The 27,565-nt window shown below is 41.1% G+C and overlaps 1 protein-coding gene across 13 annotated transcripts in view; it reads left to right on the top strand.

Annotated features, from left to right (window-relative positions):
- LOC115570877 (RNA binding protein fox-1 homolog 3-like) overlaps nt 1–27,565 on the top strand; it is a 1,044,539-nt gene that overhangs the window by 835,837 nt on the left and 181,137 nt on the right. For 2 of the 13 annotated variants that reach the window (XM_030399653.1, XM_030399655.1), the window contains one exon: nt 15,112–15,177. The exons of 9 other annotated variants lie outside the window; for them this stretch is intronic. In XM_030399653.1, coding sequence (XP_030255513.1) covers nt 15,112–15,177 — 66 coding nt within the window. Of the gene's footprint in view, nt 1–11,786; nt 12,418–12,961; nt 13,776–13,870; nt 13,963–15,111; nt 15,178–27,565 lie in introns of those variants that run through there. 2 more of the 13 variants (XM_030399658.1, XM_030399657.1) reach the window with 2 other exon arrangements.

Here is a 27,565-nt window from a genome sequence, read left to right as displayed (position 1 = left end):
TAAACCATTTTCCGACTCTATTACAATTATCTTTTTTTTTCCCTTTTCGGATAACCTTATATTTACTATAACATCAAAATAATGTTTATACTTTACTAAATATCTCACTCTAATTTTGTTATATTAACTTTAATCAAGTTTAACTTCTTATTCAATTTAAACATATTTTTTTTATATATATTATATTAACCTTTTTGTCTCTTTTCAACTTAACATAAGATAAGTTTGCTAGAAGATAAAACCTGACATATTTTGTTAGAGTGCTTTTGAAGGGACTCCAATCAAGAGAAGAAGAAACCTCAACAGGCTCCAATCCTCATGTGTCTTTCCTCCAGCTGTTTTCTTTGCAGTGCTGGTAAGAGGCACAGGATGCAGATAGTTTGTCTTATCAGTCCAATTTAATGGAAACGTTTTTATTGCCTCATTCAAAATGGCTCATATACTGGCAGATAAATGTCAGATTTTCTGACAGCACACATTTTGTTTTAACACCACGATCAAGTTATGAATATTTCTCAATTGCTTTCAGATGAGAAGTATGAATGTCCTTTTTTCTTACACAAAATGCTCCTGACTGGACTTCTTTTGTTTAAATATCTATACTGTCCCCTGTACAAATGTGCAAAAGTATTTACCTGAACATTTTTCAACAAAACCTGCAATACTTTGGCCCCTAATATACCACACAATGTACAAAGCCTTTTAGAGTTTTTCACAATTGGCAATAATACCCCGTCATGCCAATGTAACAAGATCATCACATAAGGGCTTCAATACGCTGTTGTAACCATAGCATTTCACCTGGTCAGTATGGATAAGGGCAGCTAAATATATATGTGGTGCTGACGGGGTTACAGGGTTCATAATTCATCTACATACAACGTTACTGAAATCACACACTCTTTTGACAACTGCTCATTATAATTGTTTACCACAGTAAAATGACTCATATTTAATAGCAGAGGTGGGAGTAAGCAATCTCAAGTCTTAACCTTCAAGTCTCAAGCAAATCCCAAGTTGAAATTCAAGCAAGTCAAGTCATGTCATTGCTATTACTCAAGCAAGGCAAGTCAAGTCTTGGCTAAGGTGAAGCAAGTCACAAGAAGTTATATCTGAAACACATACACGATTTAACCACGACGGTGGCCAAAATCACCCAGGCAGCCCGCCTTTGCCTTACATGGCCAGGGAAAACCCTGCGTTTAGCCATGAGCACACAGCTAAGCTCTGTTAGCTTAGCTAACGTAATGTCAGTAATGTGCCAATATTCAGCCTGCCCCCTCCATCTTTTACATTAACGATATGTGTTCTCATAATGCAATCACTTTGAAGCCGAGCTTAACATAGTTAAATAGCACCTAAAACATCATAGTGTTAGCTAAAGTTAGCTAAAGAAACACAGCCAATAATCTTTGAATCCAAATTTGATGATTTTCGGAGCTCCCTCCATGCTGCCTCTCCTCCTCTGATCCTGTCTGCCACAGTGCCACTCTGGCCACCCACCACTCAATATGCGCAAAAAAAAGAAAGAAAGAAGGACAAGCCAAGACTTTCGAGTCATCTGTGTCAAGTCTAAGTCAAGTCTCAAGTTATGAATGCCAAGTCAAAGTCAAGTCGAGTCTTTCATCAGTGTTAACCCTATTCGCACAGGACTAGTATTACCTGGGGACCTCATGTGATTTAGAAATTACCCCACCACATCTGTGTTTCGTTCGGCGCATTCGCACAGGATAAGCCAAGTCTGTGTTTTAACTCGAATTTGATGACATTATCCCCCGGATATGATGTCAAGGCTCTGCGTAACCTATGTAAATCACAGAGATGCCGATTCACATGGCACTAATATGTAAATCACAGAGATGCCAATTCGCATCGGTAATACTAGGTAATACTAGTCCCGTGTGAATAGGGCTTTACTTGACACTAAAGCCGTATCCCTAGTAAATGGGAAAATCTTCAAATCCTCTTCAAAACTCATCGACTTTCAACCTCTTCTTGTGCTTCATACTATGAGCTAGAGACACCATTTCACCTTTTAAAGAGTCAGAAGACCTTGAACTATTGGGCATGTATTCATTTTTAAAAAATCTTTTACGGTTTTTAAATCATCACAGTTTTAGTTTTAAGGATTTTTAGGCCATCTTCTGATTTTATAATGGGTGTGTATTGCGTGAGCTAGAGTGTGTGACATTATCGCTAGAGTGGAAAGCAGCTAGAAATCTGGAGAAAAAATTCTCTTCAGCTTGATTTGGATCCCACATCTTTTACTTCACATAGACAATATATGCATAGAAATGTAGGAAATCTTGTTGGCTTTCAGCTGATAGTCTTATTTCAGATGTTAAATCCCCAGAGCGACAAGCACTCCAACAACTCCCCCATAAGCCACAATGTTAATTTTGAGCCTAAATTTCTGGCGGAGAGCAGATGGTACCTGTTTCGTCTCGCACTCTGTCGCCCTCATTTTTCACTCTACAGAAATATTTATTTTGGCAATAACCATTACATTTTCTTCAAAAATTGCAGGAGTTTGGGAGGTGTTTTCCCATTCATTCTTATGAGGACATTTTCAACTTTGGCTATGCTACTGCTCCAGCATGTGTGCAGACACAGAAACTGTAAGAAAGCTCTACAGGTCAAGGTCCAACAGCACCCTCTACTGGTGCAAAGACAACTAGCAGTGAACAAGTCAGGACATGCTCAGTCACACTGAAATGCAGCAGACCAGTCAGTGAGCAGACCATGTGAAGCTGCATGGACTTTCTGTGTGTTTCATTAATGATGTGTGCATTCTTGAGGAAATGTAAGTGGTTTCTGCTCGTAGTTATGGATAATTTGATCACTATTGCAGTTTGTGATATTTAAATGGAAATATGTTGTGTGAGTTTGAGTTAGCTCAGTAGCCTGTGTCTCAGTAGTGGTTAGCTGCCATTTGCTAGCACTGCAGCTACATTTGGATCGTGAGGACTTAATGATGAATATTGCGTTTGTATTACCAATATTGTAACTCAGTCTATTTGTTGTGATTGTGACCATGCTTATTATTAATAGAGTTTAATGGTCGAATTATTTATGTGGTGAATAGTCAATATGTAAAGCTATCATGCTTTTTAGCATGCATTTCCTCTGCTAATGTTTTGTTGGACATTGAATTGCTTATTCCAACACTAATAATATATAGCATTCAGCTTTTCAGCCTTTTCAGACATTCTTCAATACCGACAGGAGGAGCAGCCCACCAAATCATAGGAAGAACTTAAATGGAGGGTGTTGCGTGGACAAGCCCGACGACAGCATGCATCGACAGCAGCATGCCCCGATGTGCGTGGACTGCGAGGGCTTGTTCATCGCTGCTTGCAGCTTCAATTTAGAAATGTATTTCACAAAATCCAAGATGAAGAACAAACATTTAATCTGGAAAGGCAAGTTATTCAACTACACAATAGCGCACAGAACAACAGGCTTCGGTGTCCAGTATGTTAACGTAACACATTAATGGGATAGTTCATGTTTTTTGAAGGGGGATCATATAAAGTACATATCTATAGTCAATCTGTTCCCTACCGTAATTGCCGATCAGCGCAGCCTCAGTTTGGAGAAGCAGAGAGCTGTTCCAGCCCAGACACTCAGCTTTGTACTGCAGTGAATGGAATCCAGATGCAAAGCGAATTTTAAGCACCTAAAACAAGGCTCACCTAAAAACATCTATATCAGTTCAAGTGTGCGTTGTATAGTTATTCAACTATACAATAGCACACAGAACAACAGGCTTAATAGGTGTCCGGTATGTTAATGTCACACACTAACAGTTATTCAGCTACACAGTAGCATAAAGAACATACCTGGAGGCTGAATAGGCTAAATTAACATAACAAGCCAGGAGCCAACAAGCAAGTTCACCAAGCTCTCGATCTCATTCCACATCTCAGCATATAGTTGTTACAAGCCTAGAGCGCCCTCTCCCTGCTGTAGACGGTAAAGTTTACTCCTTGGTTCATGTCAGTCAGTACGTATTAACATTTAAAAACATGTTAAATTATATATATATTTGATATATAAGTCGCACCTGACTATAAGTCGCAGGACCAGCCAAACTATGAAAAAAAGTGTGACTTATAGTCTGGAAAATAAGGTACTCTGGTATTGTACCACATGGCATACAGAAAATTTTGAGAAATCTAAAGTCATCAAATAAACTAAAGATAAAGTTACCTCTCATAGCTCTAGTCTGAAGGACACAGCTGTAGTGTGAACAGATTCCCTGCTAGAGGGAGGTGGATGGTAAAATGTAAAAAAAAAATAGATAAATGAATGCAGCTTGCACTTATTTTCTCTATCGTTCCTTTTCCGTGGCCCTTTCCGCAGCCTTTCAGGGAAAAGAGATCTGAGATTTCATCAGACATGATGCTGACACATTTAGCTGCCCTGGAATTAAGAAGGGGATGTCTGATAGGGCTGAAACTGGTTACATGCAGTGATGAGCCTTACATTGTACACATGAGAGACACAGCTACAGGCGCCTCCTCTGTCAAGTTATGTTTTGTTTGTGGGATACAAGTTTTGATAAATTGATATCATGTTTTTACTCCAAAGGTTTAACAGTATGACACTTAAAGTAACGTGTAATTCAGTCATTGCATCTATAATGTGTCCAGGGAGTTTCACCCTCTTCCTCCTGTTTCCAGCTCTGTCTGTCTGTGTGGTGCAGTGCTGGAGCTGAAGCCCCGGTAGCCCCACACAACTCAGAAACATGGACATGTGCATACAACAGAAAAACAGCCCTCATTGTATTTCCATTTCTCTCAGGAATCAGGGACCTGGCAGGAAAATATAATTTGTAAAAATATTAGGCTAATTTCACACTTTTCAGAGGCAAGAAGACAGCCTTTGCATCACAATTCAATTAACCTGGTTTAGCTAACCTTAACTAACAAGTGCTCGAAGGACAAAAGCAGTGGCTGTACATCCTGCCTATTACCATAAATGTGCATTGAAACACATTTCCTTAAAACAACACCATTTTCTTCAGGAAAAAAGTTATCTTCAGGAGCGACGATGGGTTTTTTCTCGACACGAGGTCACAGAGGATGCAAGACATGATGGAGAGTGACTTGATGTGAACAGCCCTTTTGGTCAGACACCAATTCCCCATTGGATTGAAGTATAGGCTTTGATTCAGCCACTCCAGAACATTCACCTTGTTGTCTTTGAACCATTTCTGTGTAGCTTTCGCTTAAGTCTTTGGGTTGTTGTCTTGCCGGAAAATAAATCTTCTAAGTCGTAGCTCAGTGGTGATGTGTTTGGTGTCTGCCAAACATGGCGGCATTTTTGGAGACCAAAGAACCTTCTTCCAGTTGTCCTTGGAGTCTCCAGTTGAGATTTATTAATTTATCAATGGCTTTCTTGTTGACACTCTCCCACAAAGCTTTGACTAGAGGTGCCTTGACTGTTACTAAATATTGGCATGTAAATGTGTTGAGGGCAGGAGCCTTAACAAACGTGTGACGTTTTTAAAGTTAGGGCTATATTTTACTCCACCAATGGCTGAAACCCATAAAATACATACATTTCCACTGGTTTTGAATTGTATTTATTTATTTTTTGAAAGTCTCGTGTTTTTCAGGGCTTTTAAATGCTTAAAAACTCATAACCATTTTGGAGAAAAGGGGTCCTGGCTCAATGGGGTCCTAGTATGATTCCAAGTGTCAACATGGGATTGTAGTTAGATAGGAGAAGCTGCAATTTTGGGGCACCACATCCTAATCTGGCCCAGGGTCCCAAAATGTGTACTGTAATGGCCTGTGACAGCGCTGTAAGCAGAGGCTGGGATTAACAACTGAACTATGAGCAGGATGCACACTTTTACTTACTCTCTGACTGTGTGAAAAAATATGATGTTTTTCACATCACACCAAAGTTGGCATCAGGTCATAAAACTAATCAGTAAATTATAATATGATTCAAAAACATTTGAAGCCACAAATGCAGTATAACAAGAATATATATTTACAAAATATTAAATCATATTTTACCAGCACTGCCTAATTTTACTGTATGATCTAAATATGGTGAGTGGTGTGAGTTATTATGCTGGTGCTGTTCCTGTAGGCTATCGGATTGTGCTTGTTGAATCCCAGTAAGTGTGAGTTTGTAATGTACGTTAACATCTGCCACATTGTAATAGTTAACTGCAGTCAATGAACACTTTCATGGGTCCTCAGCAACAAACATGCAAAGTGTGAAGGAGATCGGATGAAGGGTTCTGGAGATATGTGAATAACATGCAGACACACAGACAGAAAGACAGATGTGTTGCGTTATAGTTAAATGATCTGGCACTGTGCTGTCACAACTCTATTTTGACATGTGCGGAAAAATCTATGCTTCCAGTCTTGGTTCTACATAAATTAAAACATACGTAACCAACAACGGATTTGTGAGCCTGCATTAAGGATTTTCATTTTGTACAACTGAATTGGCTTTTAAATGATATCCTGCAGGTACAAAAGCACACACACACAGATCCACATAGATGTGGCTGCTGATGCCTCATTGGGCTCGGTTCAAAGAGGCTAGTGTGTAACCACACTAGGCTGAAAGAGAGATACCGTAACAAACAGCAGCTTCCAATGAATAGGTTCAATCCTCCTCCCTCTTTCCCCTCCACTTGAAGTCAAGTGGCATTTCCATTTGAAAATTGCTCCCTGGCCTTTTGTGAATGAATTGAATTACACTGAAAAGCACTGATTGATTCCTTCTGAATACAATGGTTTTCATGGTGTAGACAGGTGTAGGTGGTTCTTCTCTCTTCTCTTCTTCCTATTGAATCCAGTCAGTGTGCCCATTAAAGTGGTTTCACACAGGCTGAATATGAGTGGGTGAGTGTAGCCTAAATAAATGAATGTATGTGTTTATGGGCAGTAACGGTCAGTCCAAACAGACAGTATTTTCTGAAACATATCAGTCGCGTATCAGATGTCCGTCCTAAACTGTTATTCCTGCAAATGCATCAGACTAAACGTTAGGCCAGTACATCAAATCACAGAAATCCCCAACTTTCTACATGTAGTGTCACTTAAGTCAGCTCCATAAGCTGACAGTATACCTCACTAATCATTAGAAAATTGTACTCCTTCTTTGACATGGCAACATTGTAACTACCAGAGCTGAAGCAAATGGCAATATATTTATTGTTATTCACAGCATGCAATTTGGGAAAATAAATCAGAAAGTGGATGCTTTAAACGTTTAAACCACAGCCGACATACAAAGACTCCTTTTAGGTTGTTTCAATCAGCTCTTAAAGTAATATTTATATAATAATTATGAACTTTGATAAAATAATTTCTCATCTTTAACTTAACCACTGCACTTGCAAAGATCTAAAACATATATAGTGATTTAACAGATTATTAAATTAGTTAGTTATATTTTCTTTATTAAACCAGCTTTCTTAAATTGATGAAGCTCATTGTGTTGTTAGATTGCTGTTACACGTCCATGCAGGTGTGTGCCTCGCAGCTTTGTGACTGCAGTGAAAATGTTGTTTTGGAAAGGCTAAACACCAACAAATTGGAATAGAATATTTCATTAGATTAAAACATGTTGTGGAATTTTAATTGTTTTTTGTTTTTTTTTTTACTACTCAATGCTCTGGAGTTATTAGAAATGTTTGGATCACAGAGAAACCCTGCTCAGCTTAGCCGATTCTTCCACCCTCCTGCATCCTCCATTAGTTCTGCCAGTGAGCAGGGTGCACAGCGCTACAAGCTTAATAATACATTGGAAGAATGTGGATGTAATACCTATTATTTCATGAAAACTTATTACATTTTTTGTATTATTTATCAATTTAAGTCATAGCAAGATTGAGCTAGTGAGCAGTTTTGTGTTCATGTCTGAACTGAATTTATTCAGTTTGAGAAATCCCATGATTTATTTATTTTAGTGCGATTTGCCACATATATTTTTGATTATGTGTTTTATTTTTTTGTTTTTGTTTCCGTATGATTGCAATAGAGTTAGCTTTAATGTAATTTATGGCAGGATAGCAATGCCGGGGACCGAGGTGCTTAGGTCCATAAGCATCATAAACATCATTGCATCATTGCTGTGCTTTTTCAAAAGTAATTTGACATTGAGTACAAAAGGAATTCAACATCAGTTGTGCACTGTTTTCATTAAAATGTGTTATTAATAAGTTTGCCATTAAGGTGTGTGTGTGTGTGTGTGTGTGTGTGTGTGTGTGTGTGTGTGTGTCATGATTGCCATGAAAGGAAACATGCTCTCAACCTCCCCCATACCTTTTTTTTTCTCTCCACCACCACTTTTAATTTGTCACACCATAAAAGTAAAGTCCATTTTCCACATCAGGGAACTTAAGGGCTGAAAAATGTAACTGAGATGGAGTTATACAGGAGGAAACCGACCAGAGAGGCTTCACACTGTGTGTTTGTGTGTGTGTGTGTGTGTGTGTGTGTGTGTGTGTGTGTATGTGTGTGTGTGTGTGCCTGTGTGTTAAACAGTGAATGTATTTGAGATGGGGAGAGTCAATGTATCAGGGATAATCTCTCCACAATTTTTCCACAGAATGATGTTTGAGCTGAACGGACTGGCTCAGTAAACTCAAGCCTTGTCCCTATTTGGATTAATAGAAGATGCAGATAATTTAAAACTGCACATGCCTGTAAATTGCATAATGTTTCAATGGACCAGTCATCACAATGTAATCCACGTACATGCAAAACAGCTAACTGCAGGTCCTGGAGTGCTGGAACTGTGCTGTCTCTTTAGACACCTCTCATCTTGTTTCACTTTTGACTCGACTCTTTTTAAAGTTTTAATGAAGACTCAACGTCTTTTAATGACTTTCAGGGGAGCTGCCAAAGCAAAGCCATACACATATGTAGTTCTCGAGCTCTGCACAGTGATGTTTGATTCTGATTACACTATATTTCTATCATTCACTGAGAAATGTACATAGAGGTGCTTCCCAGTCTTGGAGCTTTTCGTTGAAGTTTGTGGGTTTTTTTTTTGGTTTGTATTTTGCTTCATTATGACACACTTTATTTGCAGAATAAGTAATGATCAACTCTTATCATAGTACCTTTTATATTGTATTTGAGTTTGTGTGTGTGTGTGTGTGTGCAAGAGAGAGAGAGAGAGAGAGAGAGAGAAACTGCAAACATGAAGGCAGGTGAACGAAGGATGATGAATTAGACAAGAGGATGTATGGACTTTAGTTATAACAGAAGTCTTCACTAGTGAATAATTGATTGCCCCACCCCCCGCCCCCATTGCCTCTGCACTCACTCACCATTTTCACTCTGCATGCCGATGAAGTGCTTTATCTCTGTCTGCTTCGAAGTGGAGGGAACCAACCCAGCCCAACTTCGCCACCACACACATACACACACACATGCACACACAGCCCTGATTGAGTGTCACAACTTATATTTGTGAGCAATCACACAGACACCTACTGTACATGAGTATAGGGCCCAGTAAAGCTCATTAAGATTTGTACAGAAGTAAAGCAGATGGAAAACTCTTCACTGTCTGTCTTTGTCTGTCTTCTTGTTATGGTTTTGATCACTTCAATATTTGTAATTTACCTGTGATCCTGTTTAGCTCAATCACTCACTTATCTCCATGTGTGTGCTAATGTGTGAGTGTGTGTGCATTTGTGTATGTAAATGTGAAATTCAGTGCATTCCTGTTTTTGCTATAAAGTATGACCTAGTTTAGTTTGGTACAGAAACACCTGCTGGTTTAAAATAATTTTAAAAGCATAAGTCTCACATGTATCTTCCTTTATTAAATACCTGACTTTCTTCAAAGGAAATTCCATCCTAAATAAGTCAGGCCCTCGCCTTTTTTTTTAAAGATACTGCCATATAATGGGAGGAGATATATTTTTATTCATATAATTAGGCATTTTGCGACCATGAATTGGCCCATGAATTCAGCCAGTGACTGTCAAAACATATTACTGCATCATTTTGTAAGATTTAACACTAAATGTAATTAGGAGCTGAAAAAAATGACTGTTTGAATGTGTGTGTGTGTGTGTGTGTATGTGTGTGTGTGTGTGTGCACATGTGTTTAGTGTGTGAGAAGCAGAGGAAGGAAAAGAGGAAGAGTGCTGCTTGTAGGTGCAGATGATTTGTGTCGGGATTCATTTCGTCCCCTCTGTTTCTCCCTCATTTAACACTTTTACTCAAATTGGTAAAGGTAGTGCAAATTAACCTGTCTCTTTCTGTATGTGTGTGTATGTGTGTCTCACACACACTCTTATAGGTCTGCAAACACCTTTTTCATGACGTCTCCGAATATGACTATGTCTTCTGATAAGAATTAGAGTAAACTGTAATTTTCAGAAACATTCATGTGTCTCACCTTTTGATCCACCTTGCTTCCTATTTTCTGTAAAAGTGCTTTTCATAAAATTGTCTTTAACTTTCATTTTCTCCAGCTGCAAAACCTTGCTTTCACTGAATCTGTAAATCATGATGGCCATTTCACTAATTCTCCTAAATATGTCCTTACAGTCACTGTAAGTGTGCAGCAGAGGACATACGGATATATGAGAAAATGGAATGGGAAACTACATTCATGTTCAGCAGCCCTTTTAGTCGGCCTTAGAGAAAAAAGGAAGCTGAAATTTAATTAATAGTAAAAATCATGTTTATCTGGAAAGTTGTATTGAGCTCAGTCCGTTCCTTGTTTCCTAGAATTCACAGAATTGAGGTGCAAGTGCAAAGTTAGCACAATGGTCAAATTATGGAAATTATGCTAAATTGAATTCATTTAAAGTTTTTTTCTTTGTATACCACTGAAAAGTCTAACTCTCAGTAAGACAACAAATAAGCAAACATCTCCTCCTCCTTTTTGCCTTTATGCCCCCTTCTACTGAAGCATGCTTTGCCTACAATAGAGACGTGCTCATTAACATCGGAAAAGGTAGTTTGGGGTTCGGATCGAGTGCAGCAGACTGCGAGAAAATCCCTACCAGCAAAATCTGCAGAGTGGCTAACACCTCACTATTTTCTGAGAGCAGTGGGACAAAATGTTGCTGAAAGCAATGCGATTGCCTCGAGTAAAGAAGGAAGGGAGCCGGAATCAGCTTAGCTGACCCAAATTGGACATGAAACTGTTCCTCTACCCAGCCTTCTTATACCCACATAGCAAGCGGGTCCGGGCCAGATCTGGCATCAAGCCGGCACCTCTGGCCTACATCTGGCATGGCAAATAGTATGCTAGCCAGATGTGGGCCAGGTCTGGCAGTGATGGCACCGTGTATGTTATGGCATGCCAATTGTGGGCCAATCGTGGTTAGGTGTATGTGGCCCAGGTCTGTAACAGACAGGTCTGGGCCAGGTTTGGCAGTGATGGCACCGTTTATGAAATGGCATGCCAAATGTGGGCCAATTGTGGTCAGGTGTATGCGGCCCAGGTCTGTAACAGACAGGTCTGGGCCAGGTTTGGCAGTGATGGCATCGTTTATGAAATGGCATGCCAAATGTGGGCCAATTGTGGTCAGGTGTATGTGGCCCAGGTCTGTAACAGACAGGTCTGGGCCAGGTCTGGCAGTGATGGCACCGTTTATGAAATGGCATGCCAAATGTGGGCCCAATTGTGGTCAGGTGTATGTGGCCCAGATTTGTAACAGACAGGTCTGGGCCAGATCTGGCATCAAGCCGGCACTTTTGTCCTATTTCTGACCTGGTAAATAGTATGTTAGCCAGATGTGGGCCAGGTCTGGCAATGATGGCACCATTTATGTAATGGCATGCCAAATGTGGGCTATTTGTGGTTAGTTGTATGTGGCCCAGATATGTACCCTGCTGAAAAAAGTCAGAGAAACCATTAGGCATATTCTATTGGTTTCTAATGGTTCCTGATGGTTTCTAATGGTTTCTAATGGCTATGTTGTCCTAATGGTTTGGTTTGTTTTTCTAATGAGGTTCTAATATCTCCTACACAAATCTACAGGACTTCAACGGTCCCAACTAACGGTTCCTACGGGAGTCTAATGGTTCCTACAGGAGTCTCCTCTTAATGGTTCCCACATAAGTCTTATTGGTTCCTACAGGCGTTTCTATACACTGAAACAACTCAATCTAAGAATAAATAATTGTAACATAATTAAGCCTGTGATAATAACAATACAAAACAAAGTTTGTCTCTGGACATGAATATATCAAGTTGTGAATTATTCTACATTTGTTCAAAACATAAGTCATTTGATTGTTTTCCCTAACAAGCTGTATGTAAGCGGATCAACAAATCTTATGCAGATCCACACTTTGTATTTACTCCGACTGCGCCCCCTGTGGTGCATTCTGGGTAATCGCGCCAAACGTCTGAGCAAAGACAGAAGGAGGAATTCGAAAAATGGGAGACTGAACTGTTAAGGTAAGAATTTAGTTAATGTTAGTGATATAGTTGGTTAATTACTACAGTCTTTCAGGTTTTACATTGTTGTAGAAATAAGTAAAATAACTGGATGCTCTTGATGTAATTTGTAATTAACAATAGTGGCTTCAAAAGACTTAGCCTATGTGTAACTTGAAACTAATGTTAGCAAGTTTTAAAATACTTGCTTCAAATGTAATTTGAACCTGACGTTTGCAAGTGACTAAGTAAGCAGGGATGTGTTTTTTCTTTCACATTACATTAATCAGACAGTGCCGGGTGCCGGTTTTTGGCTGCATGCAGAACCAGAGTGATAGAGTAGTATGCATTTCTATCTATGGCACTGTGCAGAATCCCTCTCTAGCGGCTAACACCGGGGGGGTTAGCCGTTAGCCAGGGGTGTTCGCGACACACGGCGCCCCTCGGTAACTGCTAACTCCTCACTAACAGCTAACCGTTAATGGCTAACACCGTTAGTGAGGCATTAGCCGTTAGCGAGGGGCGCCGGGTGCCGCGAACACCCCTCGCTAACGGCTAACACCCCGGTGTACGGGGCTACCCCTCGCTAACGGTGTTAGCTGTTAGTGAGGGGTTAGCCGTTAGCTAACACCGTTAGCGAGGAGTGTTAGCTGTAAGTCGGCCGTGTGTGTTTGGGTTTGTGTGGCCGGTTTTTGGTCGCAGTGGTGGCTGCTAACTAGCAGGTAGCCTACATCTAGGCTGTTAAGTTAGCTCTGCTTGTTAGCCGCCAACCGCAGCAGATGGCAGAGCGAGCCACGCTGCAGGTGATACACCGCGCCGACTTTAGAGTTGTCAAATAGAGAGCCCACTGTACAGGGGGCAGCGTGAGATGCGTGCTGCATAGACGATCTCTTTAGTGGTCAGTTACTATGTCATTGTGTGCTTATTAGGTGATTTATCGTGTCAAGCACACTGGTGAAGGTATGTAAAAACAATTGTTGTGGGGAAAGTGGACACATGTTAGATTATTTCAGTTAGTTTATGGACCAGACAAAAAGTAATTTTTGGGGGAAGAGATTCTAGTCTTTTACTGAAAAAAATGTTGTGACAGCCCAGTCTGAAATGTAGCAAAAGTAAGCCTGATGAGGCTGTCAGAATAAAATGCATGACTCTGTTCTGTTTTTGTTGCTCTGTGTCTCTGTTATTCTTTTTTTTCTGTATCTCAAGATGTTTCTCCATCTCACTTCTGACCTCTTTTGCAGATCAAGGAGGTGTTATGGAGGATCATCATCACACTAAAGCCACTACAGTTCACATTACTGGGGAAGTTGGACCAATACACGCCCAGGCTGTTGAGCCTCTATGCTGTTGGGAAGAAACTTGATGAGACCTGTGACATGGTAAATGAGGCATGTACTTATTGCAGTTGAATAGTTAGTTATATATTAGCATTCTGATGTTTGTACTTAGCATGATCTCATTTCTTTTTTTATAGCACAACAGCATTGAGTCCAGTAGAGAGGCTGTGATCAGAGGCCTCATTCTCTATCTTGGTGAAAAACAGAGGAGCTAATCAAAGCCTACAAGGTAAAGAAAACTGTTTCAAAGCCCAGTCTGTTTGAGATGAGGTTGTGCAATCCAGAATAGCTGATGGCTCAGTGGTATTTTAATTATTTTTTTCCTTTTTTTTAAAGAGTGCCTATGTAGAAATGGATGGAATGTTATGATTTTAGCATGTAATTATTAATGATTTAGTAAAAGTTGGAAAATCATCAGATGTGGATGTTATCCTGCACGGAGAGCAGGCTGCTGCTAGCACTGCTAACGGTAGCCACACAGCATGTCAGCGGTCAGAGAAGATGACACATTTCATTAACATAGTTCAGTTCATTAATGTGTGCCACTAAGTGCCAACTATATCAGCATTTGGTTGTTGAACAGTGGGATCAATGGTATCTATCAAACAGCTCCTAATTAAAAAAAAATCGGAGTTCAGTTGTGTTCAGTGATGATGGAGAAGCTGCTGCTGCCGATCTAAATGCCATCCCAATGTCTGACAATGCATGGAACATGACATATAGCAACAGCAAAAATATTAACAGTAATGATAGCAATAATAATTATTTGGGGGGGTGCAGCTGTTATTTTTTTCTCTGAGGGGGGGATGTTGTGGAAATTTGTTTGGCAAGATCTGCAAGCAGGCTGATGTGAATGTGTGTGTGATGTGGGTACTGAATGTGGTTATGCATTGCTCCGGTCGAGCACTTATACCATGCCAGTTTACTCTGACACAGGCTACATCCTTATTTTCATTTTCTATGTCGAGATACTGCCGGACCTCGCCACCACCTTTTACACTAGATTATACTATTTCTGGTGACGACAAGCGATGTTTGAAACATTTACATGACCAGTCGTTTAATCAGGAACATCCCTAGTGCTTTATATGTGTATTCTAACAACTTAAATTGCAGCAATGTGATTGCATTCGTCATCACAAAATTTAAATAAAGTAAAAAACTGTTAAATAGTTCCATGAATTTGTTTTCCATTCAATGCACCGGGGGGGGGGGGAACTGGGAGATGCATGTTATGGCCAAACACACTGATGGCTGTTGGAATGTAGTGCCAATCATATTTATTGAGCTAGTCATCAGATGTGTCACTTGTGAACTGTACTGTGATATTCATTAATTTGTGTGTTTGTATGTGTGTGTCTGACTTCTGATGCCACAGACCAAGAAATCGAGACCAGGATTACAAAATGGTTGCAGAAAGCACCTGATGGGAACAGCGGAGGAAGTGAGTAAATGAGAATGATGGACAATGAGAGAAGCTCTCATGCGTAATGCATTTTAGACTTTTGATCTGAACTCTCTTCACCTTTTGTAAGGTGCTACTGCTGGTGGAACACATGGAGACGTGATGTTCCTATGCATGGTGTGAAAGTCTGTGCCAAGTTGTTTTGTCTAAAATGTTCAGTGTTGGTTTTTAAACTGAAGATATGGCAATGAATGTTAAATTCGTAATAATGTTCTGTAGACTCTTGACATGTTGTGTTTACTGACAGATATGTTGTAAGAATATGTTAAGGTATTATCAGGGTTTGTACGGGTGCTTGAAATCCTTGAAAGTGCTTGAATTTCAATGTTGTGTTTTCAAGGTCTGAAAAGTGCTTGGATTTTAGTTTAAGTGCTTGAAAGTGCTTGACATTATAACTCTGTGTCTTTCACAAAATTGGGATCACACTGGATAATTAATTTCTGAAGTTTTTGCTGTTATGAAGTATAATTTTAGATGTTTAAAGCATAATATATTGTACATAATTGTGATAAAAAGTGAAGAAAAAAATCATAAGTATATATATTCCTTTAGATACGTATTTTACACTAGCAATAAGGTGCTGGAAAATCTTAAAAATTACCCTTAAAAGTGCTTGAAAAGTGCTTGAATTTGACCTTGAAAAATTTGTACGAACCCTGTATTATGCAACATTCCGCTGCATTGTATGTTTTTGAACAGTCTATGCCAGTGGCTCTCAACTGATGGGTCAGGACCCAAGTGGGTTGTACATGTGAATGGAAAAATGTCAGAATTTTATTTTGAAGTCTATAATTTCTGATACTGTGCTTTTATTATGAAGGATGTGTGTTTACCATGAATGCAGTCATATACATATACATATACTGTCAACTATACAACTTTTCAGTGTTAAAATGTCGCCGCTTTTTGAATTGTGAAAAAAGTACTGAATGTTCCGATGCATATTGCACTTATCTGATAACACTTTGCATTGATTATTCAATATTGGAAATGTATTTTGGCAATTAGCTGTGAAAATAAAGTCATTGGTATAATTGTACCACTGTTGTTTTTTAATCCGGGCCAGATGCAGCATGGATTAGGCTGATGTCTGGCCCAGCTCTGGTCTACATGGGGCACTTGCACTTGGCTGACATACTGCAAAGAATGACGCCCCCCCAGTGGCCCAGATCTGGTTAGCCAGAGCTGGCTCACACATGGGCCAGCTCTGGGCCAGCTGAGGTACTTGCATTCGGGTGACATACCGCAAAGAATGACAACCCCCCAGTGGCCCGGATCTGGTTTGCCAGAGCTGGCTCACACATGGGCCAGCTCTGGGCCAGCTGAGGTACTTGCATTCGGGTGACATACCGCAAAGAATGACGGCCCCCCAGTGGCCCGGATCTGGTTTGCCAGAGCTGGCTCACACATGGGCCAGTTCTGGACCAACTGTGTGTGTTTGCAGTTGGCCCAGAGCTGGCCCATGTGTGAGCCAGCTCTGGCAAACCATATCCGGGCCACTGGGGGGCCGTCATTCTTTGCGGTATGTCGGCCGAGTGCAAGTGCCTTTTGTGGGCCAGAGCTGGGCCAGACCAATTTTGCTATGTGGGTAGCTAATGTCTGGTCGCAGGAGAATTAAGTGGATGAAGTGTAACTCAGGCTCATTGAGGAATAGGAAATCAGAGGCTGCTTTGCGCACATCTTCACACATCGTAAGTGGCTAACTCCTAACATCCCAGAGCAAGCTATAACTATGGATGGGCGGACCTTGTTCAGAGCCCACAGGATACAGGACTCCAGTAAGAGGAGAGGAAGAGGGCCCTGTGTCTACAAAACAAATTTAAAAAATGCACTGCAGGAATTGTGTGATCTCATCAGCAGCAAGAGGACTAAACAACCTGATGAAATATTTATTGTAGATGGTGATTTTTATCAAACAACCCTAAGAACTGTTTTACCTAAATTCCATCAGCATGTCCACATACTGACAAGAGCAAGAAATATCACGCGCATATCCAGTATACATCTTCAGTGACATCATATATCAGCAAAGGTTTTGATGATGTGGTGATCTCAAAGACAGTAAAACCATTCCCCAACCAGAAGGCCTGGACTCTATCCAGAGCCAAAAAGCAGATGATTCAAAATGTCACAGACTACCAAAGCAGGATCACCACCATCATGTGTGAGGCCACATCACAGAATGAGCTGAACACAGTTTATATTCACCTCAATCTCCTCAACAAAGACTCAGCTGTAAAGTCTACTCTGCTTTCTTTATGACTACCGCCCTGTGGCTCCGACCCCCATCATGGTGAAGTGCTTTGAGAAACTGGTTCTCCAGTACATAACAAGACAACATCCCTGCCGGCCTGGACCCCCACCAGTAAGCTTTCAAAGCAAAGAGCTCCACCGAGGATGCCATATATACTGCCCTTCACTCACTCCGCGATTCCAACCGGTTGCTTGTCCACTAGGTTCCGGCTTCGGTCCAGTTTTGCTCAGCCATCCATCATCTGGCAACCCCCACCAGCTGAGTTTTGAGTCTGGCATGGCGTAGCACTGCCTGACAGCTAGAGTCACGAGACCCAGGAGTTCCTGCGATAATTACATAAGCACAACAACGAAATGTGTTCCAAACCTAAGGATTAGAGCAAGAGCTTGTATTTGTCGATTCTTTTTTAGATTTTTGTGCTGGCGTCAACACAGAGTTTTTTAATTTGAAAATTAACCGGATGTAATGTTGTTGTTTTGGTGTGTGGCTGCCTGTCTGCTCTGTGCTGAATTCAGCTGATGTCTGCACAGAGCCCAAAGATACTAATAGACAAGACCCACCCAGCACAGTCTGTCCATCCTGCTGTCATCTGACAATAGATACAGAAGTATCTGCTGCTGAACCACCAGACTACAGAGCTTCACTCATCAAGACTCCTCAATTCATCATCAATTTTAGAAAATAAGATTGCATTTTGTGTGTGTGAATATATCACAAATGACTGGAACAAAGTTTCATTTTTTAAATCATTGTGTTTTAAAAATGAACTTGTATGTTGCCTTTCCCCCAAGAGTGTCCCGCACTCCTTTTTCTGGCAAAAATCCCACTAATGACACACCTCACAATGCATCAACACGAGAATGGTGGTGAATTATTTGGTTTAGAGGCAGGTCTTGTGGTGATATTTGCAGTGCAGCAAGCCAAAATCTAGAAAAACATCGGGGACAGGGGAAAATGTTGCAGGAAAAAAGCCTCTTTTATGACTCCCTCTGACCTTTAGGGATATTAACATCTAACACGATGAATCATGCACTGGTGAAATAAAAGAAAGAGGAGAGAAGGATGGATGAAAAAAGTGATTTGGGGAGATGGAGACACTTCTCCGTATCCTCATCTTTCACACACACATTATTTGTTTATATATAGTATCTTTGTTGTGGCATTCTGCCCACATCAGCACTCAGTTCATGTTTGATTAGCACTGTCGTGCTGTACCGAGATTCTTCAGTCTCCGTTTTCACAGTAAAGAAACAGTATCACAGCCACAAAAATAAGCAGCGTACTAACAGATTGTTGGTTTATAGTTTATCATTACTGCCTAGTGGAGACAGTTTGATTGGAGTTTGGTAAGAAGTTTTGGCTGTTTTCTGTTGGCAAAAGAGTGTGGGGAGGGACTATTTAGTAAATGCATTTGGTGAAAAAGGCCATAAGATTCGAAGGAAAGCCTGAGAAAAGAGGTTGGATTATTTTTTCCAACACTAAAATTGGCTAAAACTACATGACAAAAATATATTTATTCCACAAGATTATTATACTACTCTCAGGAAAGAAGAACAGTTTGTATTTAATCTCTCTGTACATAAAACCTCTTGCTGTACTGGTCTTAATGTGATAACATTTAATTCAGACATGTGCCATGTTGGAAGTGTAACTAAATATTATAGGTAGGTAGGATGTAAAATTTGCATCACATTTCCATATACAGGTTCATGTCTTAAATAGGCCTAACTATTGACTGCATTCATGTGTTCCCTTCTTTTTCCTTTCTCTCTCACTCTATCTGGTAGACACAGGCAGGATTTACCACTCCTCTCTTCACCCACTCTGATAAGACATGACTACATTTGGTACAATTCAAATACAAAACACCCACTGACATTATTCACCCCTCAGAGTGATAGCAATCTCTGAATATCACAAAGGCCGGAGAAGAAGCAGGCGATATGTAGTGCTAATAGAACAAGCTCCGCTCTGTGAGTGACGGAAGAGCACTTAGACAAACCCTGCCTGGACCGGGAAGAGCTACATACACTCGCTTTACAATATCAGGGTCATGGGTTAACCCTAACCCTAATCCTGGGGAAAAAAGAAGAAAAAAAATCTAGACAAAGTTTAGACTACTTCATTCTCAATTCAAATATGTTGTATTCTTTATTTTAGCACAATCTCAACCACCATGCCAACAAGCAGCTGCAGAGCTGGTTTAAGTACCAATATTAATGAGATATTTGGTATGGACCAAAATATATTCTGTGTGTGTTGTAGATATTTTACGCATTTTGCTTAAAAGCATGAGTACTGTTATTGCCAAACATACTGTAAATTTTTTTGGTGTGGGTGAGTTCCACTCCAGCCAAAATCCTGCTGTGAGATGAAAGGAACAACTGACAAGTGAATTTGACACAAAAAATGAGTGGTCGATGAATAGTCTGTGAACAAATTTGCATAAAAGTAAGGGAAAGCCACATACCTGAACACACACACACAGTGACATAGTGCAAAAGGCACATCCACATGAAACGACGCTGGCAGAACCCTAGATATTTCTCTAACTGTCAATATACATTAAGCTTATTGTTGTGATTTTTATATTGAAACATAGGATCAGATCACTGCGGACAGAGGACGCTGTGTCCTAATAGAATGGGATCAGTGTTGATTATTAGCAAAAACTATGAAAAAGTTAGTTTGAGCCAAAAATAGATCTTTAAAAAAACTTGTGACTAATGTGTATTTTGTTTTCACTGACAAGATGAGACAGGACTAAGATGTGAGCGGTGGTATACATTTTAACCTGTATTTAAACTCAAGGAACCACTGAGGTTGCCTTGAAATGACATTCTGTTACAAACAAGCTAAAAAAGAAATAAAAGAAGGAGAAAAAAGCAGAACAAGAAACAAATGACAATGTGATCATCGTGGTTTCAAATTACTATTCTGACCAGACTGTTGATTCTAGTGATGTTAGTGGTGATGTCTCCTATGCACCCATTAAGCACTGTCAACCACCCCTGAAACCCTCAAGGGAAACCCTCATCCTCTCTGGGGGTTTCCTGGAAGCCCTTCAAGGGCAGATCAGAATTCCAGGACCCCCATGTCTAGACCAGTTGGGCTGTAGCATACATAGCATGTAATATTTGATACCGCAACTGCTGTTATTAATGGAGAGTTTCCGTTACATTTAGGGACTTTAGGTTGAGTGTGTACGGCTAGAAACATTCTGTATGGAATCAAAAGACAAATGTCTCAGTGATGTTTGCACTGTAACTTTTGTATCATCATGTTTATGCTGTCTGTTACAACTTTTAAATCCCCAAATATTTCATCAGCACCATAGCACCCAGGGACCTATTTTGGGCTTCCCTCAATTTCATATTCCATCCGTGTCCTCCCACTTTTTGTCCCCTTGTTCTTGTACTCCACTGCTGCCATGTCCCTGTCTTCCTGCCCTGACTAATGGGTACAGAGTGCCCCAAAGTGCCCTGGAGTTCCCTTTTGCGTTCCACCCATGGATATTCAATCATACACACACACGCATGCACACACACACACACACACACACACACACACACACACACAGACACACATACACAGATGTCCTAAGGTGCTTGTCTAGTCTGGAATTCCACTGGGCGAGGCTGAGCCTCTAACCTGCTGAATATCTTGTATAAAGTGTTTTGAATAATGCAAATGCTTGAGCCTGCAGATGTCAGGTACAGCATGTTTCCTGCACAAAAAGAGGACATATTCTAGTATATGCGATTGAGTGGCCATGCATTATAGCTGTAAAGAGAAGAAAGTAGAGTTGAAGTCGCTGATGCTTTTAGATATACTGTAGGCTCGATTTCACTCTCAAATTGAAATCAGTTTTATAGCTGTGACCATTGTTAAGTAAAGTCTTACTAAGGCAGCTACTGCAAAAATTTAAATGAAGTGTTATAATTTTGAATGTTTCAAGAGACAACAAACTGTAATAACAACTGTAATAATAATACACAATATACTACAGCAAAAGATACTATGGCAAAAAGAAAACACACAAAATAAAAGAATGAAAGGCACATGCCACCACAGGGTTACATGTACTTTACCAAGCAATATAAATCCTCTGTGAAGAATGCTATGAAGGCAGTGACTGCATGCTCCCCAGAGGATGAATCATTGATTTTGGGGAAAAAAGAAAAACAGAAGCTGTCATTCAGCATGAATAAAAAAATTAACTAAATGAAAAAGCTAAATGCGTTTTAATTTTCTATGTCCCCATTTCCACAATGGTAAAATTCAGCCTCTTAAACCTTCCTCCCTGACAGGGCCCTCGTTGACCCATGCCCGTTCCTTGAGGGGTCGGTGATGGGTCCGGGCTTGGACCTAGAGAGTCCGAGACTGGAATGAGATCCCCCATGATGACATAGCGAAGGCGGGATTGAATTTGAATGACCCTAAAGGCAGGAACACACCGGCAAAACCGTTGGACGTCTGAAGCATTTGGGGTAACTCGGACGAGGTCGGGAACAAATCTGTTCGGTGTGTTCAACTGTCTGAGGAGGTTGGCTGTTGGCTGTCTGAGCCATTGGATTTCTGATTGGCTGTATGCCAGCTCTATGAGCATTCTGATTTGTGGTGTGCTATCGAATCAGCGCGGTGTGTGGGAGGGGTGGAATACTGTGTACGCTTTGTTTTTCTATCTACTCCATTCCGTCATTCCCTGTTTTCATGTTTTGGAGAACTGGCACGAGATAAGCTGTTATTGTGTCCGTTCAGGACGCATTAATCTGTGTTCATTTGGTAATGCCTCGCTGCATGTTTATTATGCAGCTGTTTTTGTCTGAAATAGTTAAGTTTCATTTTGATCGAACGTAAAGAGAGTTGCGTGCATAAAGCTCTCGTCCAGCATCTTTTTTATACACAACACTAGCACCAATCGCCTATTGCATCTCACGCAAGCGCAGAGCGTACACGCTACTGTGGAGTTGTCAACATGTCGAAGTGGTGTGTTCAATGCAACGTTTCTGCCGAACGGGTCAGACGAGAGGCAACGGAGTGGTCGGATAAAGGCAGTTGGCTGTTGGTTTTAGTCTGGGCGGGGTGTGGGGGCCTTAAGGGCCATGTTTGGAAACCAGTTGCAATGGTTTATCTATCCACCAGGAGGAGCAGTGATAATAGAATATGAAGCGGTACTTCAGCATGGAAACAACTGTTCTTACTTTATTTTTGTGTTTTGTGTTTTTCGACGGTACTGCATGGAAATGAAAGTAATATGGCTGAGGAGCCAAGCTAACAGGAATAATGCAGTTGGATTACTGTTAGAGCAAGCCACAGGTGTGTGCATAAATCCGAGAGCAAACTTTTTTTTTTTTTGCCACATTGAAAATTGTATTTTTGAAAGGCACACACCTGATGGCTTGCTCTAACAGGCAGAATATTTTGTCAGGTCAAATTCTTATACGATAAAGTTAATTAATAAATTCCCCAGCCATATTACTTTCACTTCCATGCAGTACTGTTGAAAAACACAAAGCCAGGCTCTTTTGGACCTTCGACATAATCTCGGAGAGTTACGTGCATTTAAGCATAGTGGGCAGAAAACTGTGCCCCCGCTACTAGCGGGGATCCCGACTCACCTGTGCCGGGCCTCTGCTCCACCTCCTCGGCGGAAGCGTGGCAAATGTGGCGGCCGGCTGGTGAAGCTGAAAGTCTGGCTGGCACAATCTTCGCCGAGGCACGGCGAAGGGATGAATACGTCCATGTCCTGTCTGGGAAATGGACGTATTCATCCCTTCGCTGCGCCTCGGCGTTTCCTGGATCCCATCATCCCCTGATAAACCGTTGGTGAAGGACTTTTTAAGCCTTATTGACTCTTTTAATTTGGCGCAGTGTGTGTCTGGTCCCACACACGAACATGGACACTCATTAGACCTTGTCCTCTGTCATGGTTTGTCTGTGTCAAACATGGAAATCTGTGACAATGTGTTTTCCAATCATTTGCCGGTATTGTTTGAAGCTGCTGTCTCCTGTGCTGCAGTTAAATCTGCCGCTTCTGCTCGCTGCCGTCGGATTTTTAACGCCGTCACTGCCGGTCAGTTCTCTGCTGCCTTCAACCAGCTCTGTGTCTCCTCTGACTTAACATTTGCAAACACGGAGGTGCTCAGTTCTTGGTTTCACTCCTCCTGCCGAACCATACTGGACTCAGGTGGAAAAAGGACAAGCTGCATGTGTCTCGCCAAATCCTAAAAGACTGCTGGTGCTGCTACCAGAGCACTGTTAAAGAAGCCAGAAGAGAGCACCTGTCAAACATTATTGAATCAAATTCTCACAACCCGCGTGTGTTATTTAAAACCATTGAATCTGTTCTTGGCTCACCTCAGCCTGCGTGCACAGAGGAATCCCCTGAAATGTGCAATAGCTTCTGCATTTCTTCATTGATAAGGTTGCGACTGCAAGGGTTCTCATTACCACACCTGCATCTGACCCCTCTGACCATGTTCTTTGCTCTGCTGTGCTTGATTTGTTTAAGCCTGTGTCTCTGATGGCTTTAGAAAATGTGGTTGGCCAGATTAAGCCATCAGGCTCTCCCTGTGACACTGTCCTGCCTCACTAGTTTAAAGAGGTATTCCCTTGTATAGGGCAGTCAGTTCTGGCCATTATTAACAGCAGTTTGTCTTCTGGTGTTGTCCCCCAAAGTTTTTAACATGCTGTGGTGCAACCCCTGCTTAAGAAACCTGTCCTTGATTGTGGTATGCTATCCAATTATAGACTAGAATCTCAAAGCTGCCTTTCATCTCAAAAATCCTGGAAAAAGTCGTCCATGCTCAGTTAAAGTCGTTCCTGGATGAGCATGATATCCTAGAAGTTTTCCAGTCTGGTTTTAAAACAAGGCATAGTACGGAGTCAGCTTTATTAAGAGTCTTCAACGACATCCTCCTGGCGACTGACTCTGGAGACTACGTGATCCTTGTCCTGCTGGACCTAACTGCAGCTTTTGATACTGTGGACCACAATACTTAAGTGTCTCGCTTGCAGCACCTAGTGGGCATTAGTGGTAGCACCCTGAATTGGTTTAGATCATATCTTGAGGGAAGATCCATGTGTGTACGCCTTGGTGGCTCTGAGTCCCGCTCTGCTCCGCTGTCATATGGGGTTCCACAGGGTTCAATTTTAGGGCCTCTGCTTTTCTCTCTGTATCTGCTTCCCCTGGGTTTCATCCTGAGAAAACATGGCATCTCCTTTCACTTTTACGCTGACGACAGTCAGATTTATGTGCCGCTGAAAAAGAAAAACGCCTGTCTGAAACCACTACTTTCATGTCTTGAAGACATTAAAGCATGGATGTCATTGAACTTTTTAAAATGTAATGAAAAGAAGACAGAAGTGATGATTTTTGGTCCAAGCAGCTCTAGTGAACCCCCCCCCCCCCCCCCCCCCCGTTGACTTGGGCCCTTTGACACACTATATGAAGCCAACAGTCTCAAACTTGGGTTTTAAGATGGACAGTGATTTTAAATTGGACCGGCAAATTGGTGCAATAGTGAAATCCAGCTTCTTTCACCTGAGGCAGCTGGCGAAGGTGAAGCCCTTTCTTCCACAAAAGAACTTTGAAACAGTAATCCACGCCTTCATTACATCTCGGCTGGATTACTGTAATGCACTTTACTTTTGAGTCAGCCAGTCCTCCCTCACATGTCTCCAGTTATCCAGAACGCTGCTGCTCGCCTCTTAACTGGAGCAAGTAAGAGGGAGCACATTATTCCCATTCTGGCCTCCCTCCACTGGCTTCCTGTGCATTTTAGAGTTCATTTTAAGATTTTTAGGGCCCGAGCAGGGAACCTGCGAGGTCCCTATTGTAAACGTAATGATTATTCTGATTCTTTTTTTTTGCCTTTGTCCAAAATGATCGCATTTTTCACTGCCTGAACATACCCAAAAACTCACCAAACTTGGAATATAAGTCAGACCTGGCAAAAAATTTGATAATCTATTGTCGTCCTGAATTTCCACCACTAGGTGGCGCTGTTATTAAGGAAAGCGCGTTTTGGCTAATAATTCCCATATACTTTGTCGCACATTCAAAAACCTTACATCCACGCGTTCAGTGGATTGTGCTGAATCTCGTGGTATAGGCCACGCCCATTTCCGCCTACCGTTTTTTTTCGCTACGTCGCAAAATGTCGAAAACCTACTTTTTCAAACTCCTCCCAGGCGATTTCACCGATTTGCACGAAACTTGGCACACAGCATCTGTGGACCCTTCTGACAAAAAGTTATTAAAAGAATTTTGATAGGCCACACAATACTCAAGTTATTAAATAACAACTTCCTGCAGATTTGGTTACAAACAGGAAGTGTTGCATATCTCAACATTGGTGTGGTCTAATGACATGAAACTCAGGATACTACTTCCCCATGAGCCTCTGAGCAAAATTTTAGGCGATGACCACAAGGTGGCGCTCTTTAAATTGATGTATTTTATATCTCCACAACGGTTCATCGGAATAAGACGAAACTTGGTACATTTATTGTCAGTGCCCTCCTGAGGACATCTGACGATGGGTTTACCGATCCGCCACTAGGTGGCGCTCTGGCGTCACTTTAATTGTATAATTGGCCCTGTGCCCACACCATAACACTTATGGAAATGAAATTCATAGAGGTGCTATAGAATGGCCCCTGTGACTCACTCACCGAAAATGACCACCAGGTAGCGCTATTTTCAATGCAAAAGCGTTTTTGGCTCATAACTCCCACTTGTTATTTTGCATATTATTAAACGTCATCCCTATCTGTTCCCTCCATTCAGCTGAATTGCTTGGTGTAGGCCACACCCACTTTCGTGCTAACTTTCCATTTGCAAAATCGCGACAAATGAAAAACCTACTTTTTCGAACTCCTCCTAGGCAATTTGAGTGATTTGCACCAAACTTTGCATGAAGCATCTGTGGACCCTCCTGACAAAAAGTTATCAAAAGAATTTTGATAGTCCTTAAAACGCCTGAAATATAAAATGACAAATTCCTGCATATTGTGTTGAAAACAGTCAATCTTGCATATCTTTATGACATGCTGTCCGATTATCACATAAATGTTCATGATTGTGTGGTATCACCTAATGATGCACTGTGTAAAATTTGGTGCAAATCGGCCCATAGATGGCGCTCTGGTCGCAGTCTAATCATTTTGAATGGAAAGTAAATGGGGAAATCTTCAAATCCTTCTCAAAACTCATCGACTTTCAACCTCTCATTGTCCCTCATGCTTTAAGCTAGAGACACCATTCCAACTTTTAAAGAGTCATAAGACTTTGAACTGTTGGGCATGTAATAAAAATCTTTTACGGTTTTCAAATCATCACAGTTTTAGTTTTAAGGATTTTTAGGCCATTTTCTCATTTTATAATGGGTGTGTATTGCGTGAGCTACAGTGTGTGACATCATCGCAAGAATGGAGAGCAGCTGGAAGAACTGGAGAAAAGATTCTCTTCAGCTTGATTTAGATCCCAAACCTTATACTCAACATAGACAATGTATACAGAGAAATGGAGGAAATCTTGTTGGTTTTCAGCTGATGGTCTCATTTAAGATGTACGGCTTACAGTTTTGGATGTGGAAGCCCTGGAGCGACAACAACCGAAGCAGCTGCCCTATTAGCCGCAATGTTAATTTTGAGCCTAAATTTCTGAAGGAGAGCAGACGGTACCTGATTTGTCTCTCGCATTTCTGCCCTCATTTCTCACTTTCGAGGAATAAAAACGACATGACCGGGTTCAAATCAAATCAAATTGTATCAGATTTTCTGTTGATGTAACTTGTAAACTGAGAATTGTTGCTCTTTTCTGTACACACAACATCTATTGCATGTCTGTCCGTCCTGGAAGAGGGATCCCTCCTCTGTGGCTCTTCCTGAGGTTTCTTCCATTGTTTCTTTTTACCCTGTTAAAAGGTTTTTTTTCCATCAACATGTGAAGTTTTTCTTCACTCGAATCGATGGTCTAAGGACAGAGGATGTTGTTCACTGTACAGATTGTAAAGCCCACTGAGGCAATGTGACTGTGATTTTGGGCTATACAAATAAAATTGATTTGACCTGACTGAGTTCAGCCATGTCTCCTCTCACTCAACA

The sequence above is a fragment of the Sparus aurata genome, chromosome 20, assembly GCF_900880675.1.
Source record: "Sparus aurata chromosome 20, fSpaAur1.1, whole genome shotgun sequence".
NCBI lineage: Eukaryota > Metazoa > Chordata > Actinopteri > Spariformes > Sparidae > Sparus > Sparus aurata.
The sequence above is the reverse complement of the archived record's forward strand: the minus strand, read 5'-3'. Positions and strand labels throughout refer to the sequence as shown.